Source organism: Nestor notabilis, unplaced genomic scaffold (genome assembly GCF_000696875.1).
Source record: "Nestor notabilis isolate BGI_N333 unplaced genomic scaffold, ASM69687v1 scaffold12249, whole genome shotgun sequence".
Classification (NCBI taxonomy): Eukaryota; Metazoa; Chordata; class Aves; order Psittaciformes; family Psittacidae; genus Nestor; species Nestor notabilis.
In genome coordinates, this window is record NW_009945100.1 from 8,133 (window position 1) to 24,922 (window position 16,790).

Sequence of the window (16,790 nt, forward strand, 5' to 3'; positions counted from 1 at the left end):
CCATCACTAATAAGTATTTAGTTCACTTGAAAATTATTTTCCATCCCATTGGAAACCCAGCATTTGTTTACTTTTTAAAAGCAGTTTCTGAGCTTTAACACTGGACTGCAACTCAGCAGGTTACATTTCACAAGTGAGCTCTCCCCTATCTCTGCTTATTCAGAATGTTGTATATTACTAATTTAACTGCAAGATGTCTCTGTCAAAAGTATCTTCAGATACAATTACAATCGAGAATTATAATCACTTCAGCTGTGAATAATTTCTTGTTTCATGGATTATTATACTATAGACTCAGAGTCTGCATTTGTGTTGTAGAAAGGGATGTCATAATTACTTAAGGGTTTAAATTCAAGTTCAGTGTTCTGCCATTTTCAGAACTAGAAAGGCCTGCCAGACCCAGCTGGGCAATATGCAAAGTCTGCTTAGATTCACTGCAAGTGTTCCTCTTCCTGGGATCCTGAGAGGCCTTGATGCAAAAGAATATGCAACTCATCTGTGAGATTCAGAACTATCAAACTTTGCACATTTCAGTCTACTACATTATTTGTGGGCTCAGAGCTTGTAAAGTTATCTATGCCATGCTCCTCTCAATCCATATGTGGTGCCTTCAACTACCTATGGCATTTTCTGCTACCCTGGATAAGGGAATTGACTGTTCAAAAAGATAAATATTCGTTAACTTCATCAGAATATCATGAAAAGCAAGTAAGAACATTAAAACTTCCAATAAGAACCCTACGAACTGGCTTGAGAACTGTTGCTTTGTATGTTTCAAGTACTATCCACGCCTTGCATTTGGTATTTTATTACGTGAAGATATTGCTGAGCTTACAGAAAATAAAGTTCCATTCAAACCACACTGGAATCTAAGTCTATGGTTTCTAACTTAGGCCACATTTAATATACTTCCTTTTCCTTCCATCATGGCATCTGAAAGCTATGAACACACTAAGCAAGCAATTTCTGCATTTAATCGTTTTGTTTACCTTATTGCCAACTGTGGGTGGTACCTGAACAACAATGTGGGACAAAGAAGGATGGTCCTGAAGTTTCAGCATTACAACCTTAAAAGGAAAAGAAAAAAAAGAAAAAGACATTACTGAGCATTCCCCTTAGCTTGCCCCTCTCCAGTTCCCTGATGTCCACCTCTTGTACCTCTTCCTCTGGAATACAACTGCATATTTCAGTGCTGCAAACAGAACAGATCCTTCTCCCATTCATGCAGCTACCCCACGAAACACCTCTCCCTCCTATAAGTTATGTACTATCCTTACCTTGGTGGTTGGAAGTAACTCAGCTCTCCAGGATAAATCAGTAGCTTCCAGGCTGTAAAAATTCATGCACAGTAAAGGATGAGCATATTCATTATGCAAGTATTACGTTATGCCAGTGGACTAACATACCAGCTTTTTTCTCTCTCTGTATGGATTCATGAGATTTTAAAATGAAAACAAGTTTGGGTCTACTGCACTTAGCTCCATAGTAACTTATCAAACTATAATCATTTCAAATAGTGCAAATCTTGTTCTTGCAAAAACAAGTTAAGTAAAGCTCCAACTTCGTCATACACAAAACATTCAGCAATTATTAGCCATGTAACTGTAGACACATAATGAAAACTCATAATAAACTAAAATAGCACTGGCATGTAATGAACACAGTTCTACTAGCATCATTTGAACATAAAAAGTACCAATTTTTCCTATGGGAATATCTAAAACATACCATGTAAATCAAAATTGTTAGCTGCTGCAGAGCTTGAAGCAGTTCTAAAATGGTATATACTTATATATTGAACTGCAGTCCTTTCAAGTTATGATTTTTAGAATACCAGGATATTTCTCTCTGCCTAAATAAATTGTGTTACATGATCTTAGGACACAGTCCACAGCAAAACTACTATTATTAGATGAGGTTTTAGGTAGCAGTTCTGAACTAAGCTAACCTGCAACTGATGCTGATCAAAGGTTATACAAAGGAGTAACAGCCAGTTGTTCCTTGGATCAGGAAAAAGTAATTATGACATCTGGCTATCCACTGGAGGCAAGACCCTGTGGCTATACACCTCACCACAGACCCCAGAACAGATAAACACTATAGTTCAGTTCCACCTGGAAGCTTTCCCTAATCTGAAGGGTTGACTGAATTTACTTGGAGCTTATTTTGCAAATGTAAGCTAAGCCAGTGTTTTAAATTCATTTTGTAACGATTGTAATGACCCAATTCAAATCATTGCTAAACCCACCCATATTTCTAAATATTTTTCATATGACAATAGGAATTTTGGAATAACTAAAATAAAAGATGCTTCAATCCACTCTGTTAAAGGTTTCGAGTGACATTTGATGTTTTCTGTCACAGGATTCTAAAGAGATGCTTTAGAAGATGTAAAAGACATAAAGAGAACACACAATTTAGGAATCCAGCTCAGCACGCAGCGCCCACAAGAGAGCAACAGGAGCAACTTCTCACTGCTATGAAGATCAGAAATATAGCTTAAATAAGAAAAAGTTTGACTATTCTGCATTCATGCAGTAATTTTAAGAAAACCTATTCTTTACTGTTTTCTTGGTGGTACAGAAAGCATGAATTATTCACAGTAAGAAATTTACTTCCCTAAGAAGGAAGATATTTTACATGATTTAAATTCAAATGTAGTCCCACAAGATCCATTTGAATATAGCACAGGAACTGTTTATACTCACCACATTGGTGAATTACTGTTCATACAGCCATAAATCCAGCTACTTGTGTCCTGTAAAGTCAATACCATAAAATAGTACATGACATATGTATGTACCTCTATCTATAAATAGATTAAAAATAGCAATTCTTTACCCCAAACAATGCAGGAGTTAATGGTGATAATCTTCTCCAAACTTCTACATGCTAGCTGTTTCAGTGCATCACATGTCAGCAACTGTTCTAAAAATCCTCTGATGGCAGAATCTTGGTGCAATTAACTTAGGGAAAAGAGGAACAAACTTCCATATTCATCTCACTCCTTTTCTAATTAAGTGTGCCTGTGGGAGCTATCACTACAGTGACCAAACCCTCATAAGGATGTCAAATGCCAAAGTGTAAAAGCAAAAAAGATAAACACAGTCTCTCAGATTTCCTCAGTCATTTATAATGAAAGATAGCCACCAACTTTTTTCCTTATTTCACAGTGAAGTCAGACTTCTGTATTAGCAGCAAGTGATATCCTCCATTAAAAGTCTTACATCATAATCTTGGAATCACAGGGATGGAAAGATGAAACATGAGAGTGAAAGGTGGGGGTTTCCAGAAACCATTTAAGATAATTTCCATTTGCCACCTTTAAGATACTATAACAAAGGCAAAAATTACCCTATAAACCACTACTAAGATCACAACAACTTTGTAGATAGTGAAGGTGCTACTTGGAAGAACAACTAGAAAAGCACAAAGAATATACAATCTTTTTTTTTCCCATGGTGGTGGTGTGAACCTCTTCTTTGGTAAGGGAAGGAGTGGCAACAGGGACAGGCAGGATGGAATGGGAAAGCACCTCAATTTTTGTTGCCACTCATCTAAAATAAGTTATTCTGAAAAGCATATTTACCCATCTCCAGTTTGCCAAGACATTCCATTCATTCCTTTCAAAAAAATATTAAAAACAATCAAAACCATTTTGGTTGAACTTACGTGTCTTGAGCTAAAGATACAAGAAATGCACATTATAACCTCTCCTCTCAACAGGGAAGAGGATTGAGAAGTTGCTGGTTTTTCATCTGGCTTCCATTCTCTTCTGCTGCTTAGTGGAAGATCTTTGTAGCCTTTCAGGCCCACTTAAATTTTATTATGGAAAAGCAAACTTATAAACAGCTTTCCCAAATTAGAAGTATGGCTGAATTTTGGCAGCACTAAGGATAACGTCTTCATTCAAAACCATCAATACAGAACTGCACTAAATTGAAGGAGAAAAATCATCTGGGGGTAGCCATAGGAGAGGCAAAAATAAAACATTTAAGGTTCAGGTGGCATTGAAGGTTTCAGATCTTGAACATTAAGTGTGACGTGATAAAACAGGAAGCACATCTAACACAATGTATTAGGCTGTGAATGTAAATGGATGTCAGCAATTTCAACAACTGTTCATTAAACTGTCCTAGAACTGCAGTAAAGCTGAATACAAAAAAATGCAGCTTTATAAACAAACTCAAGACATTGAAGTATTTTCTCACCAACAGAGTGTTTTCACAGTAAACATGACTGTATGATTTTCTGTGACTTGCAAGAGGGAATATGAAATATTTTCCATCAGAATCCTTAAAAGAAAAAAAAAAAAAAAGAATTGCTCATCAGTAAAAAAAATACATATAAAAACACAAGGAGGAAAAAATGTTACTTACATTGTAAACTGAGTAAGTCCACTTTGAGGCTTTGACTGTAATCCACGTGGAAGTTCCTAAAAATAAATGGTTTTATATGCCACACTGCAGGACCTATTATTCTTGTCTCCAAAATCTTATCTGTTACTTATTGCCAGGGTCTTATCTCTTACCTGTAAATGACCATAAACTTTCCAAGCTTTAATCAACACTCAGGATTGTTACTGCTTAGAATTACATGCAACAGCTATTATCAGCTACACAGGAAACAGCCAAACCCTAGGATCCGTTATATAGTTACTATATATTCACTGCGAAATAAAAACTCTATGGATCTTGAAACAAAGTTCTCAAGGCAACAAAATGAGTAAGAACCTGTATGGTACTAATGTAATTACAGGGTGACTGATTAAAGCTGAGGCAACATTAGAAACAGTCCCAATCTTTGTTCCTGACTTTTAAGGAAATTAATACAGAAACTTGTGCAGAAGCAAGTCCATGATTAAGTGAATAACATGTACAAGAAAACAGTAACAGTTTAAAGAAATGTCTTGAGAAAAAGAGTAAGACAGAAAAATTAAGAGATGAGAGATATAAACAGTGCAAGTTGTCATGCAATATCTTTCTTCTGTGTAACTACAGTAACAAGTTTATCATGGAAATTTAGCTAAGTGTCAAGAAGTCACCACAAATAGGAAGATGCTAAAACCTGACCCAACAAAAAGGCAAACGATCAAGAAAATCAGTTCCACAACCTCTTTGGTCTCCTGTTCCAGTGTATACTGCCTGTATATTATCACTGTGCACCTATAAGAAAAATCTAGCCTCACCTCTGCAATCTTTCATTAAGTAGTTGAAGACAGCAATAGAATCCCCCTTAGCATTCTCCTTAGCGTGAAAACCCCATTTCACTCAGCCTCTCTCTCTCCCATGGCTTATGCTCAGGAGCTAACATTTCGGTGGGTCTCTGCTCCATACTCACTTTAGTGTATGTCAATGCCTAAATGCCTTCTCATACCAGGACAGCCAAAACAGGACACCAAAGTTCAAGCTACCTTAGTAGTTCTGCAAGAGCTTACATTAAGAAAATTCCTGAAATAAAATGGTTTTCATAAAATAGTTCAGCCCACTTCAGCAAAAGCAGGAACACAGCCGTGCCCTGCAAAAGTTCTGGTTTGTTCCTAAGACTTCATGCAGTCAAATTTCTCACCTTTAACTATGAATTCTTAGCAGTTACAGAGAAACCATTTGTGTGCTGTCCATTTGACCCTGCCATGTCATGAAAAAAAGGAAGATGAAGCAAATCTGAATATTGAGGATTTCTACGAGTAGCACAAAACTAACACAATGGCTCTACAACACCCATACAATCCCTCGCACAATCATGGGATATAACCATATATTAGACTGTACTTTTGACATCCAGCTATTCCCATTTCTGAGATTCTCTGCTGGACACCCTGATGTAAATATGACTCCAGCCTGTCTCCTACAATGTAAGCCATATAGAAATGACAGATTTTTGTGTGCTGAAACCACACAAAAGTTCACAGTTTGGGTCTATAACCCATATATCATTTTAACAATGTCTGAAGAAAGACAAAATGTATTCCAGAAGTTTGTTAGTAAGAAGATGTAACTATTAACTGTCACTGAATCCTGCTTAAAAGAAAACTGCTGCTCACCTGTGAGTTCTGTAAAAGCTTCAGGATTTTCCTCAAACATCTTTGCAGGATGTCTCACAAAGTGGTGATTCAGTACAGACATTCTCTTCTTTGGATCCTCAGTTATCTAAAAAGATAGTAAAAAAAAATTTGAGAATATGCTCATTTACGTAACTGTATTGTTAGCTATCACATGATCATAGCTAACAATACAGTTTTGGGGATGAAAGGCAGGAACGATTGTTATAAGACATGGCACATTTTCTATTTCAAATTCAACAATCTGAACAAATGAAGTGCCATCAGTGGTCAATCACTGCAATACAGAAAGTCTAAACATGTTACGTGAAATAGTATATATTACATTATATATATATCATGCTATATATTATTTATTAGATATTATATGTAATTAACATTATTGTTATATATCATGTTTTAAAGCATAGCTGAAACTTCGAGGAGTTTTATATGCTTGCCTACTCTTAACACAAGGAAACCATTCGATCAGACTTTCTTTATAGACACTCCTGCATTCTTCCTGAAATAACACACTTAGGCCAGAGTTTAGGAAAAATCCTCAGTTATATTTACTAGTCTGAATTCACAAATCCAGCTTACTACATCACACCTTAACATTTCAAGCATCCAAACAGCTGCAGAGCTACAGTGGGATTTGCTTTTGTTTGGGGTTGTTTTGTTTGTTAGTTTTGGGGATTTTGGAGGGTGGTGGTATTCAAAATAACATTCCCAGGACTAATTTTTGCCTATTCACCTTTTCCGAATTGTGGCATTACAACTGATTTCTGAAAAGTTTTACCCTCCAGCACTGTCAGTCAACTCCAGAACAACTGCACCCCCTTTCCGTCTCTAAATCACATGCTAAAGTGAGCACACCTAAGAAACTAGGGAAGTCTGTCCCAAAGAGCCTCAAGGAGAACACCTGGAAGCCTTTCTCTTCTATATGTGGGGCTCTGCTGTTACGTATTTTCAACCTCTTGTACCTCAATTCCAAGTCCTGTTTAGTGCTTCATAACACTTCAGAAAGAACAGAGCACAATGGCAGATCTCTCCAACAGTTTTCAAAAGGTAAGATGTAAGGTATTTATTTAGAAAAGCAGTAAATAATGGTACCTGAAGGTAAACAGACATGCTAGTATTTTACTTGCATTCTATTTTTGTAAACGCTATTTGCAGAAGAACACCACAAATGCATGCTGGCCACTATGACACCACCACATGGTGAGAATTATTATGTCCCAGTTAATCTATCACAGTTTTTCACCCTTTGTTATAAGAGAAGGTAACTTAAACTCACATTAAGAGGTCATTCAAAGCTACATAGCTAGCAAAACTTGCTTATCCTAGTTCAAGGTCAACTAAACGTGCTGCATATGGAAGTGCAGTCCATGCCCCAGCTATAAAGCATCAAGCAGTCAATTAGGTGTAACTCGGTTTTTATTATTATTTCTGACACATTGGTCAAACAACACAAAGCCACAGGATTTTTCAGTGACTGCCATGAAACAGCAATAATTTTCTCAGCATGACTTAGAATAATCAAAAAGGAGTTTTCTGTATGATAGGGTAATATTTGTCCTGATTAAGCATTCAGGAATGGAAGTAGAAAGTGCAATGGGGAAATATACAGGAGATCACATATACAAACCTGCCTTGTATTTTCATCTATGAGATCAAAAAAAGCTCTAATGGTAGCCAGGATCAATTCTTTGCACCTAGAAGACAGAATAAGTGAAGTTACATCCAGAAGAGAAACATCCAGGGGAATAAAACTGGTCAGAAGAGACACTGCAGTAATATTATGCTGAAGTTATATTATTGTACAATGTGATAACAGGAGAGAACAGAGGGATGTACAGTCAGCCAATTAACCTTTGGGTCATTAGCTTACCACACTATGGAGAGATGGTCTGTTGAGGCCCAAGCTCTAGGCACAGCTGAGCTCTGTTTGGGGAAGGAAAAAAGTGCAGATTTTGTTAGTATTCAACATTTTAAAATTCTAAGCAAGCCTTTCCCCTCCTTATTTAAACATATTTGCACAATTATTAAAAAGAACAGTGTTCATCTTAAGAGTTTCAGGGACTTGGGTACAACAATGACTTCTTCGGTCAAAAATCTTACAAGTGCTGAAGCACTTGAAAACAAAACTTGTAATACAAAATGACCAAGTTATCTCTGTTATATAGCAGAGACTACAGAGAAAGGGCAAATAATGGTGTGAAGAAAACTTACCAAAAATTTACTTAAAGACAGTTTCTATGACTAATCTTACTATTTTAGTAAGTGATCCTGGCACACAGGATAGAAAGCTGCTGCTGAAAAATCAAGGGCATCCTCAACAGAAAGAAGCATCAGAACATCATGCAGAAAGAACTGGACAATTGGAAGCTATTCCTTTGTGTAAGTGTATTGTATGTATTGCATTTTAGGGACTAATAATATCAAAAATGCCTCCCCGAAACAGAGCTCTTCACCTCATTGTACAGTTTGATTCAAGTAAGCTATGAACTATTAACACATTACAGCTGGGAAGAAAAAAAGCAAACCAAACAACAACAAAGCAACACCTAAACCAAAAATCCCCCAAATCCACAAGGCAAAATAAAAAAACCCAAACCAAACCCACTCAAGAAAAAACTGGTACCACTACACAAGTGAGATCTCATGCAAAATTCTGGCACCAACACTCAATGAAAATGAAAGTAGGGAATGGTTACTAGGACAAAGGGAATGCAGAGCTAATCTTCTTAGCATAGCAGAATCAGAGCTGAGACTATTTATAGACAGCTTTCTGTGCAACGGACAGGGAGGTAAACACCAAGGGAATGCAACTATTTTAGACACTTCAAGCTGATGTCAGAACAAATGCAATTAAGAATTGGCTTGTGCAGTAAATGGAGGCTGGAAATTACAAATTTTCTCCCTACTGGGGAGTGTTTTCCAGCTTCTCCCATGTAAGGAACAGGTTGATGGCAGCGGGGTGGAATGACAAACCTAACTACTTTATGGTATCTCTTGATTAATTTTGGAAGGAGATAGACGCCTGCAAAAGCAGAAGAGTGGACTTGATCCAGTACATCCTGTCTATTGCTCAATTCTTTGAAAAGAAATAAATACAAAAGGAAGATCCTCAACCAGAGCTCTCTTTTTATAACCAACCAGTCTACTTCTATACTGCACATCTGTCAGTCTCCATATACAAATCTCTGGTAAAAATGCTGCAAAATGAAACCTGAGTTCTGGATCTGAAAAGGTGCAAGAAGGTGGTGAGAAGCAATAGTACTAAGTGGTACATGATTCAAATCAACCCCAACACATACTCTGCCAGTGGACACTCATTTATACTACATCAACTAGTTATGAATTTATGACCAACCATATACTATCTACTTTGTGGTTTTATATTTAGTTATCCTATCCTGCACATATAGACTATAAATAGACATCAATACATACATTACATAAATAACTATTTAACACAGCTCCATGCAAACCCCAAAAAGTAGTTTGCTTTTTTACCACAACAGATAAGGCACTGTCATGTTGACTCGATCTTGGTAGAAAAGCCAGTCCTGAACGAACTTGGTAATCTCTGAATCCTCCCGCCACAGAAAGGGTAGTTAAATTTCTTAACTCTTGGGCCTTTAGAATCCAATGATTGTTTACAGCTGTATAAAAATCTATAAAATATATTAAAATAAATCACAATTTCCCCATGAGTCTACTTGATATACAAAAAAACCTGTAGAAACATTTAACTAAAAGTTTCTGTAAGCCCCCCCAGAGGCATTCAAGCTCTGATTATCACTTTTGAGTCACATAAGGAAAGGTAATTATTATTTTAACCCGAAGGAGGTAGCAGTTATGAAAGCCAGATATGCTTACATCTTCTATATCAGCTGAGCACATATATTGTTACAGTAGCAAGCCATAGATAGATTTGAAGGACAGCCACAGTCCAGGAAGTCAGCAAGGAAGAAGCATTGCTTTGCGATCAATTACAGGAGAATTAACATAAGCACAATAAATCAAGTTCAACAGCTAAAGATAATCCATTCCTCTCGGGTGCCATAGAGAATAATGAAAATAAATGTTTATTCCCTCCCCTTCACCAATTCCCTAAACATCCACATGTAGCAGCACAATTGTCACTGAGCACATATCAGTATAGTTTTGTCAAATTTAGCTTTTCAAGAAGTGTATAGTACATGCATAATGATGATACTGTGGCATATTTTCTCATGCCACATATCTAGGTAAGCAGAAAATGCAATCCATCTTTTGTGTAAATATACTATATAAAGTATATAAATAGATGTATATTTAATATTGTCACCTCCCAAACTTTGGGCATGACAAGCATGAAGTGTAGCAACTTCTACAGAAATCATGCTATTGAGGCAACTAAAAAAATAAATAATAAATATTTATTATCATTTATTATTTATGATATGTCATTTATGAATAAATAAATAAATTATAAAGAACAGCATTAGAGAGGTCAGGTTTTACAAATAGAAAGAAAAAATGCCATTCGCTGGAGAGCTTAGAAATTCAGTTATATGCTCTGCAACTCACTACAATTACAAATTATTGAGAGCTCCAGAAGCTCAAGTCCCCATAATCCATTTTATATCACACTTTACTTTCTCCCAGCATCCCAGTGCTCTGAATCAACCACCTGAGTAACAAAGGAATAGATTACAGTAAACTAAACGGCACATTTTGCTGGTGATTTGCTCTATTAATGCTTGAGATGCTCGACAAAGAAATACAACATAATTAGATAACCTGCAATACTTACCAGTAAGGTATTTGTCCAAAGGCATTACAGGTGCAACGTGAGGTGTGGCTTGTGTAATGAGGAGGTTTATAAGTTCAGGCTTAAAATTCTTCAGCGTAAGCAATGCTCTTGCAACAAGACCACCCATGGAATGACCTACTATTGCAACGCTGGTTGGTGCAAATTCTCGATCCTTAAGCAAAGAGTAGTACATCAAAAATAGATTGGACATTGAACTATGGTGATCAGTTATACTTTTTTTTTCCCCACCAGAATTCACTCATGTCCTCTCAAGGATAATACTAACAAGTACCTACTTCACAAGTTTACAAAAGGAACACAAATTTACCTGCTGTCACAACCAAATGTGCTTAACATGAAGTTTCCAGCTCAAAAGGAAATATTACATAGCCTGTGCATACACAAGAAATTTAGGCTTATTTTAATTTCTAAGAGTCTTGGGGACACAGAATACCAAAGAACTTTCCTAGAGAAAAATGGAAGTAGGGGGATGTTGTATTCATATTTTATTAAACCAGGGAAAGTTTATGTCTCTACTACAAAAAAGCATATATTGTGCATGGAAGTACTTATTTAGAAACACAATACAGAACCTGACCAAAGCTCTGGGATTGTCACAAGTATTAAAAATCTCCTAAAGAACAGCAATTTTCTGTTGCATTATTATCACTTTCAATTATCCTCACACATTATAAACTCTCCTTCCCTTATCATTCATTCAGTTTTCCAGTAGAAAAGGCAGCCAGAATTCCATTCCCAAATGCAAGTACATCATTCAGCATACATCACTACTTACCTTGTACAACTTCAGAATTACTTTTATGCATTCATGCACAAACTTGGTCTGTCGTTGCAGACTACCACCATACAATGCAACCAATTCCTCATTAAAGTTGACACTGAAGAAATTAAAATGATACTTGAAGTCAACATCTTCTGCTTTTCTAAGTGCAATGGAGCCAAGAGAACGTACTAGGAAAAGAAACCACATCAATTAGAACAGTCTAATACTCACTGCTTAGCACCATCATAGATAAACACATAAATAATCTATTAAGAAACAAATGTTACCTTAAGCACATTATAAATAGAGATGAAAAAGTAAAAAAAGGATGAAAAAGACATCTAAAAGCAAGTAATCTCTTTTCTCATGTGCAACCACACTTGTTTTACAAAAACAGATCTGAAAACATAGAGAAAAAGTTATCAGCCAGTCACTGTCAGAACTGAACTGTAAAATGGGAAAAGATACAAAAATTTCCTATTTTCATAGGAATTCCTCTGTTCAAAATAAAAGAGTAAACATATCATAACAAGAGCTTACAGAAGAATGTGGAAAAGCAAAAGCTGATCAGATGAAAAGAAAGTTTAAAATGAGTTACCAAGCATATTGTTAACATGCTAGGCTTATGGCAGTTAACCACTACCTTACCACTGACTGCAGAGATATTTTATATCAAAACTAAATTTATGCAAGATCAAGGATTACGTTCCTCCACGTAAGGACTGCTTTTCTCATCTCATTTGCACCTTTTCTAGCACCACTAGGACAAGAAGGCAAAAGGAGCATTCTTGACTTCAACTCCAGAGGCACTGCAACTGCTAGACTTTCCTAAAATGCCCTTGAAGACTCTAGGACAACATTCCCAAATACCATTGAGATGTATAGAGGATTGGAAAACCAAACCCCACTTGATGTATAAAGGATTGGAAAACCAAACGTTTACACCTGAAGCCTTCAGGGAGAAAATGTTCTGTTTACAAGGTCTTGCTTCTGACCTGTCTTCTCCATCTAACCCTGTCTGCTATATAATACTGCCTTCTGAGTGCAGAATTGTCCCTGAGTTTCCATGGACATATGGCAAGATGGAAACAGTAACAGCTGCAAATAAAAAAGCATGGTAAGGAAATAAGAAAATAAAAGAAAGTCCCAAAAAGCAAGTATATAAAATAACTAATGATGGCCAGAAAGGTCTGCCCAAATCCAGCACACAGAAGCAAGGTTCTTCTAGAGTGCAACAGTTTCAGAGATCTGCAGCCTGCAGAATCCTCCTTGTTGGAAAAGTTTGCTGTATAAAGTCATGTATCAAACAAATTTCAGTGAAGCTCATGAAATGGGAAAGTAATATTTTTGAAATATTTCATATGTTCAAAGACCCAAACAGATATTATCAGCATGATGAAAAATTATAAATCTGATTTGTAGTCAATCATTTCTGTAATTCTAACTACAGCTAATAAGCAATAAGAACACTTGCAAAATGGCTTGAAAAAGACAAAAAGTGTTTAAAGATCAAGTATCTTATCACATATTTATACCTTGGAGGTTATGGTAAAATTAACAAGAATATTGCCAAAGATCACAAAGCAAGTGTGTGACAGATTCCTAACTAAATAGAACCGGGATCTCAGTTCTCCCAGTCTCAGGCTCATTCCCAACAATTAAATCAGACAACCACCTTCCACTCCAAATCTGAATTCTGTACATTTTAAAAGGCTAATTTTAGTGCCCACAGAAGATGAAGCACTAACATGTTTCAAAAAGTGCCTGTAACACATCAAATCTTCCTGAAAGGAGGTTGTAGCAAGGTGGGTGTTGTCTCTTCTCCCAATTAACAAGCAATAGGACAAGAGAAAATGGCCTCAAGTTGTGCCAGGGGAGGTTTAGATTGGATATTAGGAAAATTTCTTCACAGAGAGGGTTGTCAGCCATTGGAACAGGCTGCCCAGAGAAGTGATGGAGTGACTATCCCTGGAGGTATTTCAATGACTTATAGATGGTGCTTGGGGACACAGTTTACTGGTGGACTTGGCAGCATTAGATTTATGTTTGGACTTGATAATCTTAAAGGTCCTTTCCAACCTAAATGATTCTATGATTCTATGAAACTAATGAGCCCAGCAAAGGCAGCAGCAGCACTTCTCTCTTCACTGCTCAGCAAATATTTCCATCTTCTAAGAAATTATGAGAAGAACAGTAGCAACACTTTCTCTGCTCATCTAAGTATCAGAATGAGAGCGTGCTATCCCACAATAAATTCTGAACAAAATACGAATTTTCATAAATTCCGTAATAAACCAAAAACTATTGTGAGCCATTAAGGCAGAAAAATTTATTTTAACAAAGATTTTGAAAAATGCACATATGACTTGTTGCCAGTTTCCCCAAAGCAATTCCTCTAAGTCTTTAAATATTTACTGATTCTATCGGCACGTTATGTCCATAGCATGTAGCACTTCTATTCACCCAGTTTAGGTTTTTATTCAGATAGTTCCTTTTGATTCCTAACATGCCCCAAAAAAGTACTATTCTATTTCCTGCATAGTGATGTGCTGCTGTGTTTACAGAGACAGCATTAATTCACAGATCTGCAATACTTCACGCACAACTACAAAAGTCTATATGGCGTCCCTCATAATCATTGTTTGCAGTCTTCTTTGGATGCTGTTGTGCCTGCATGGGTTTTCTGAAAGGCTGAATTGGTAAAATATTTTACTTTGTCATAAGTTAAGTGAGTATGTACCAAAAGAAAGTAACTTTGCAACGATTCTCTGAAATCAGATTATTTAATCATCAAGCTTAGTGCAAATATGAGGAAAAATTATCACAGTAAGACATCAGGGTTCAGATTGTAGTGGTTTTCCCCATTCATACACAACAACTTTGCTAACATCCTAAGAGTGTTACTGTTTCAAAGCCCATTTTAGAGAACAAAAATAAGAGTCTGACAAAGCCAGCCTGGAAGGAATACCATATACCTGAATAAACACTGAAACACAATACTTCATGTTCATTGAACCACTAATTTCTGTATTTACAATGAAAAACTAAAATGCTTTAAAACAATTACTTCTTTTCGTTTGGAGCCTTGGAGTGTGAGAGGGTTTAATCTGAAAACCAAAAGCAGGCTGTGTGTAAAGTGGAAAGATGATGCAAAGGAGAAAACACCACTACATAAAGTAGTAGGAAATAATGAAGCTACAGAGCAAGCCACAAGATGATGCCTATTTCAATAGCATGTAATTACTTCACATCACAGATGGTAGCTTGTTCAGTTTCTTCTAATCAAATTCAGGTCTTGTTTTATTTGGCGTAACTGCACTAAACGTGTTCAAATCAAAACCAACTAGATGTTTGCAATCAAAATTACAGCAGGGGTACCATAATACGGCATAAACTGTACTGCTTCTGGCTTGCAGAAGTTAAAGTCTCACTCCAGAAAAATATCATAGCTCAACTGTTGACTGATTTCAAACAAAAAATAATGTATTCTGACTGCTTGAACTTCACTATGGACTAAGAAGGATATTTACATCTTAATAGGATTGATCATCCTGACTTGATATTATTTCAAATAGAAAACTTTTTGCCACTAACACATCAACACGAGAGCTCTTCGTAACATGCCTGTAACTCAGCAAAACACTCACCTTGTTTGTAACTGCCAGCATTTCCAGGAAGAAAAAGAACTGGAATTCCTGTCAATAGAAGATTTTTGTTTTCTTTGGCGTAGTTTCCTTCCCCATAGAGATAGAGCTCATATGCTGGGTATCGTCTGGCTGTTTTCTTGGGTAATTTTATTTTCTGTTGCAAAAGTTAAAAAGAAACTAAGTATCTCTTTTATTCTGTTGCCAACAAGAAAACACAGTGTCTATCCAGTCATTTAAATCACCTGGCTTATGTTTCATGTATTGTTTTAAATTACAGGCTAAAGAATACAGAATGAAAACTCATTTTTGCTTTAAAAAAATCCATGAAGTATCAAGTGGTTTGTTTAAGTAGAGTATTACTGTGCATAACAAGTGGCTGCAGTTATTTATTTTAAACAGCTATTGACTTTACCTGGATTTGAAACAAACTGCAAATAATGCAATTATGTATCTTTTAAAGATGCATATTCACACAGTAAATCCAGGGGGAATTCCAGGGGGAAAGCATGCCCAAATGCAACCACTTCTCCCAGGACATCAGAATTTGAGACCAGAAACTAGGGCACATAAGTGATCCTAACGCACCTGAACAGTTCTGGAATCTTTCCCAATACCATGTAACTCCAAACAAGGAGTGCCTCTGTGCCTGATACCAAAGATAAATCTTGAGAATAGGGGTATGTAGGCGACTGTCAGATGACAACTCTTATGTCAGGGTAAATTACAGATGTGGTGTGAGTTCTCTTAGATGATTGAGAGATGTAACCTGCAATGGGAATTTAAACCACCTTAACACGGCTGGTGAGAAAAAAAATAAACCCATGATACTTCAAGGGCTTGGGTTTGTTGTTGTTTTCAGAGTCAGTTTTGTGGCCTAGTGACAAAAACCTGATTTTGTAACAATAGGATCCAATTTACAGTCAATTGTCATCTTAAAGGTGGCCATATTTCTTGTATTAAAACAAAGAGACAACAATTAACCACCTAAGCAATCGCTTAACTTATTCCCAAAGAGAAAAGAACAAAATCTCTTTGAGCCAGAAAGCCAGGTGATCATTAAGCCTTGGATCAGTAAGTTATGACTCTTAGAGACATATGACACTTCTTTAAGCCAAATAAGTGGTAAGCAGGAAAACATTTAACACCTGTATGGAGGTTGGCTGGTTTATAATCCTGAGTTTGTAAGACATGGAATTTTAAACATTCTAAGAATAGAAATACACCTGCTATACCATTTGATTGCTTATGTTACAACAGCTAAGAGATAGGATCATTAAAAAGAAATTTATTAAGGTGTAATTTGTATTTTAAGGAAACACTGTTTTACAGAATAGTTAAAACTAAATGATAGTCAAAATCAAACTCAGTTTTGCATCAGAAATCTCCAAAGTCTCTCAGAGATGCTTCTGGTTCAAGCAAGCAATTATTTCATGTATTTCAGTTGTTTCTCTCAACTGTATCTACAGTAAAGGCAATTTACCTTTAATTCCCTGCCCACGCACACTCTTAAAA

At 36.4% G+C, this 16,790-nt stretch overlaps 1 protein-coding gene across 1 annotated transcript in view; it reads right to left on the reverse strand.

Moving 5' to 3' along the window:
- PGAP1 (post-GPI attachment to proteins 1) overlaps nt 1-15,432 on the reverse strand; it is a gene marked incomplete at both ends in the record, with an annotated part of 22,401 nt that extends 6,969 nt beyond the window's left edge. The window contains 12 exons of the mRNA XM_010022731.1: nt 990-1,067; nt 1,278-1,329; nt 2,709-2,758; nt 4,212-4,295; nt 4,380-4,435; nt 6,044-6,149; nt 7,692-7,758; nt 7,935-7,987; nt 9,563-9,723; nt 10,848-11,019; nt 11,644-11,819; nt 15,279-15,432. Coding sequence (XP_010021033.1) covers nt 990-1,067; nt 1,278-1,329; nt 2,709-2,758; nt 4,212-4,295; nt 4,380-4,435; nt 6,044-6,149; nt 7,692-7,758; nt 7,935-7,987; nt 9,563-9,723; nt 10,848-11,019; nt 11,644-11,819; nt 15,279-15,432 — 1,209 coding nt within the window. The remainder of the gene's footprint in view (nt 1-989; nt 1,068-1,277; nt 1,330-2,708; nt 2,759-4,211; nt 4,296-4,379; nt 4,436-6,043; nt 6,150-7,691; nt 7,759-7,934; nt 7,988-9,562; nt 9,724-10,847; nt 11,020-11,643; nt 11,820-15,278) is intronic.
- Nucleotides 15,433-16,790: the final 1,358 nt, after the last annotated feature.